The 4,222-nt window shown below is 41.1% G+C and overlaps 1 protein-coding gene across 1 annotated transcript; it reads left to right on the top strand.

Annotated features, from left to right (window-relative positions):
- Positions 1 to 691: 691 nt before the first annotated feature.
- LOC132186244 (cytochrome P450 76T24-like) lies at positions 692 to 2,590 on the top strand. Its single transcript, XM_059600120.1, has 2 exons — positions 692 to 1,655; positions 1,750 to 2,590. Exons 1-2 carry the CDS (start codon positions 753 to 755, stop codon positions 2,356 to 2,358), a joined length of 1,512 nt encoding a protein of 503 aa, XP_059456103.1. The 5' UTR covers positions 692 to 752; the 3' UTR covers positions 2,359 to 2,590.
- The last annotated feature ends 1,632 nt before the right edge of the window (positions 2,591 to 4,222 follow it).

Genomic DNA, 4,222 nt, shown 5'->3' with positions numbered 1-4,222 from the left:
CTTTTTTCTTTTTTTTTTTTTTTTTTTAATATTTTGCTTTAAAAAAAAAATTAATATTACAAAGTCAATTTTTGGCACTGTACATGTCAGATGACACTGTAGCTATAATAGTGCCGTTCCAGCTACAGTGTCGGCCCTGCTCTTGGCAAACATAGCTTGACTTATCTTTCGCAGCCTTGGTGCTAAGAATTGGCGCTCTTCTTTGACTGTCTTATCTTTCATTGTCTTATCTTTCGCAGCCCTTGGTTCATTGACTTATCTTTCGCAGCCTTGGTGCTAAGAATTGGCGCTCTTCTTTGACTGTCTTATCTTTCATTGTCTTATCTTTCGCAGCCCTTGGTTCACTGACTTATCTTTCGCAGCCTTCGTGCTAAGAATTGGAGCTCTTCTTTGACTGTCTTATCTTTCATTGTCTTATCTTTCGCAGCCCTTGGTTCATTGTCTTATCTTTCGCAGCCCTTGGTTCACTGACTTATCTTTCGCAGCCTTGGTGCTAAGAATTGGCGCTCTTCTTTGACTGTCTTATCTTTCATTGTCTTATCTTTCGCAGCCTTAGTGCTAAGAATTGGCGCTCTTCTTTGACTGTCTCTTTTATAGTAGAAGAAAGGAGGTAAGAGCAAGACCATGTATGATGTATCGGGTGACGTTGCATAAATACCCCCCTATCATCTAACTTTTGATCAAGGCATATGCACGCAAGCCCATTGCTTTCTCATGCTAACTACTTCTAAGCACAAAGCAAAACTGAGTGAATGGAGTACCTAGCATTTGTGCTGCTACTTCCCTTTGTGTTGGTATCTGTTCATCTGCTGGCCTCTGGCCTAAGAGCCAGAAAATCTGGCTCGCCAAGACTTCCTCCAGGCCCCAAGCCTTTTCCAATCATTGGAAACATCTTGGAGCTCATAGGAAACCAACCCCACATAGCCGTTTCCAAGCTCTCTAAAACTTATGGACCCCTAATGACTCTCAAGTTTGGGAGCATCACAACCATAATCATTTCCTCGCCAGATCTAGCCAAAGAAGTACTGCAAAAACATGACCAAGTCTTTTCTGGCCGAACCATCCCGGATGCTGTCCGAGCACTCGACCACCACAAATTTTCAATGGGGTGGCTGCCTCCCACATCGAGTCGTTGGAGAAACCTCAGGAAAGTTTCTGCCACACAAATATTTGCTACACAAAAGCTCAATTCCACCCAAGCCATTAGGAAAAAAAAGGTGCAACAACTAGTAGACCATGTCAAAGAAATTTGTAATAGTGGTCAAGCGGTAGATATTGGTCGAACAACCTTCACGACTAGCTTAAATGCCATATCAAACACAATTTTCTCTACTGACATGGCAGAGTATTGTTCAACTACGTCCCAAGAGTTTCTGGAAGACATATTCGGTACCAAGGAAGAAGCTGGAAAGCCGAATGTTGCAGACTATTTCCCTGCACTTCGTTTTGTTGATCCACAAGGTGCACGCCGAAGGATGACAATTTATTTTAGAAATTGTTTGAGGACTCTTGATGGTATAATCAATGAACGCTTACAATTAAGAGCATCATCAAAGGGTTCTAAGGCAAGCAGCGATATACTTGATTCCCTTCTCGATATCAATCAAGAAGATAATTCGGAATTGAGCAGCGATGACGTCAGACATTTGTTTCTGGTGAGTGACTACCTTTCTTGAACTTTTCTTTCCTTTCAATTATATTGATAAGCAATAAACTTAGGCAAAGTGCTCACGCACTACTTTATACCAGGCTTTTTTTATTGGGGGGGTCGACACAATATCAGCCACAGTGGAATGGGCAATGGCAGAGTTACTACGAAGCCCTGAAAAAATGGCAAAAGCCCGGAAAGAGCTTGAAGAAGTGCTTGGCAAGGACAAACTTGTTCAAGAATCGGATATCTCAAAGTTGCCTTATCTACGAGCAATAGTGAAAGAAATCTTTCGTTTGCACCCAGCAACGCCTTTCCTGGTTCCCCACAAAGCTTTGGCTGACGTGGAGATGTGTGGCTTCACCGTCCCCAAGAATGCACAAATACTAGTAAACGTGTGGGCAATGGGACGGGATTCAAGCATATGGCCAAACCCAAATTTGTTTGAGCCTGAAAGATTTTTAGAGCAGGATATAGACTTCAAAGGCGGAGATTTCGAGCTCATTCCCTTTGGAGCTGGAAGAAGGATCTGCCCTGGATTGTCTTTCGCCAACCGGATGGTGCATATGATATTAGCCTCTCTTGTCCACAACTTCAATTGGAAACTTGCAGATGAGATGAAGGCAGAAGACATGGACATGAGAGAGATGTTTGGGCTTTCCTTACATAAAGCCGAGCCCCTCCAAGCAATTCCAATTAGACCCATGTAATTTTCCTTGTTTCTTGTTGTAGCCTAATATGGATATATGCGCATGTCTTTAGACATCTATATATGATGCAAGGATTTTGTGCATATGCAGAATAAACGACTAGGCTTATCGCTTGTGATGCGACATATGACAATAACAGATTGAGCCAATGCATCAATGGCTCGATCAACCGAGCACTATAGCAGGTTGAAAAAAATAAGAAATGATAGAATTCATTATATTTTTAACAATATTTTAATCATCTTCATAGTGAATAGATGAATCTACCATTAAATTTGTGTAGGGTCTACATAAGTCCACAAATCTAATTATTGATATATTGAATTTGTAAGATGAGATTGGGAAAAATATTGAAAAAATATTGACATGAATCATTTTTCAGCTGATAACACACAAAACTTTCGTTCTTTAATTTTTCTGATTTTTAAATAGTTTTAGTGTAAGGAAGAGTTCTTGAGTAGCAAAGCCCAGCAAAAGTGGATTATCTGTATAGAGGTTCAAATTTTGGGTTTAAGTGGAGTTTCTAATGTATATTATATAAACCCTCGTTTTGGCCCTCTGTCCGATAGATCCTATTTTCATGCTATAGGGTTGATTTAGTCAGACCTTATGAAGGTAGTTATAGTCCCAGTTACTATGGGAAAGAAGAATATTACGGAGAACACAACGGAGGGGGTGGTCGAAGAGAACAAATACATGCATATGAGTATGGGGGCATGACCAATAGGAGATAGAGACCGATGCCACAGGAGAAGTATATAGGCGATGCAGGCGAAGCGGCAACAGACGTGAAGGTCATGGTAACCGCGCTCGCCTTGAACAGCCGGAGGCCCCACAGCATCAAGAAGACTTGTGAACTCTTTACCGCGAGCTAAAAGATGAATGCAAGGCAATGGCTCAGCAGTTGAAGGGAAAGCAAACAATGGTCGAAGATGTGCTCCAGAGCACGAACCTGCCTTTCACCCCGCGGGTGTTGAATTACCTGTTACCAGAGAAGTTTTAAGGTGCCAGGAATTCCCCCCTACAATTGGACTACTGACCATATGGAGCACCTAGAGATGTTTCCCACCCACGTCGCTCTTCACGCGACCCCTGACGAAATTGCTTGCCGAGAATTCCCCTTGACGCTAAAGGGGTTCGCCCGAAGATGGTTCGCCAGTCTCCCACCTAATTTCATCAACAGCTTTACCGACCTGGCCAGAAAGTTTCTGGCCGAGTTCATGTCCACCCAAAGGCGCAAGATGCCACTGACGTACCTCATGACAGTGCAGCAGGAGGATTTGGAATCCTTGAAAGACTACATTGAGCGATTCGAAAAAGAGAAGTTGGGGGTAGTGGACGCCCCCGGAGAACTAGTTTTAATGGCCCTGTTGCAATGGCGGAGCTAGAGAATTTATATTGGGGGTGCCACTAAAATTTTTTTGGCGTCCTAAAAATTTGGTAATTCACACAATATATGCATTATAACAAAATATCTATAAAAGTCCGTGCTTAAATTGATATATTAGAAATATAATATGTCAGCACTATATGAAAAAAAAAACTTCCATTCCCAATACAAAAGTGTTTAGTTTGCTATAGACATGAGCAACAACACAACAAAAAGCTAAACAAGAACTTCAACAAACAAAGTAACCATTCAAAATATTATCTAACTATCACAAACACATAATAATACAAACTACTTACTACTTACGAAATAAACTTGAACACAATTAATGGTGTCTCAGAAAAATGAGTATCTTTCAGTGAATCAGAGGTATCCTAAGGAATTTCTTGAAAACAAACCAAACACAATAAGGTTTAGCCGAATGCTGTAAACCAATAAAAACAAATAATGAATTAGAAAAAGAAATGATTGAAC

This window comes from Corylus avellana, chromosome ca7, assembly GCF_901000735.1.
Source record: "Corylus avellana chromosome ca7, CavTom2PMs-1.0".
Lineage (NCBI taxonomy): Eukaryota > Viridiplantae > Streptophyta > Magnoliopsida > Fagales > Betulaceae > Corylus > Corylus avellana.
This window is presented reverse-complemented; position numbering and strand designations above follow the sequence as displayed.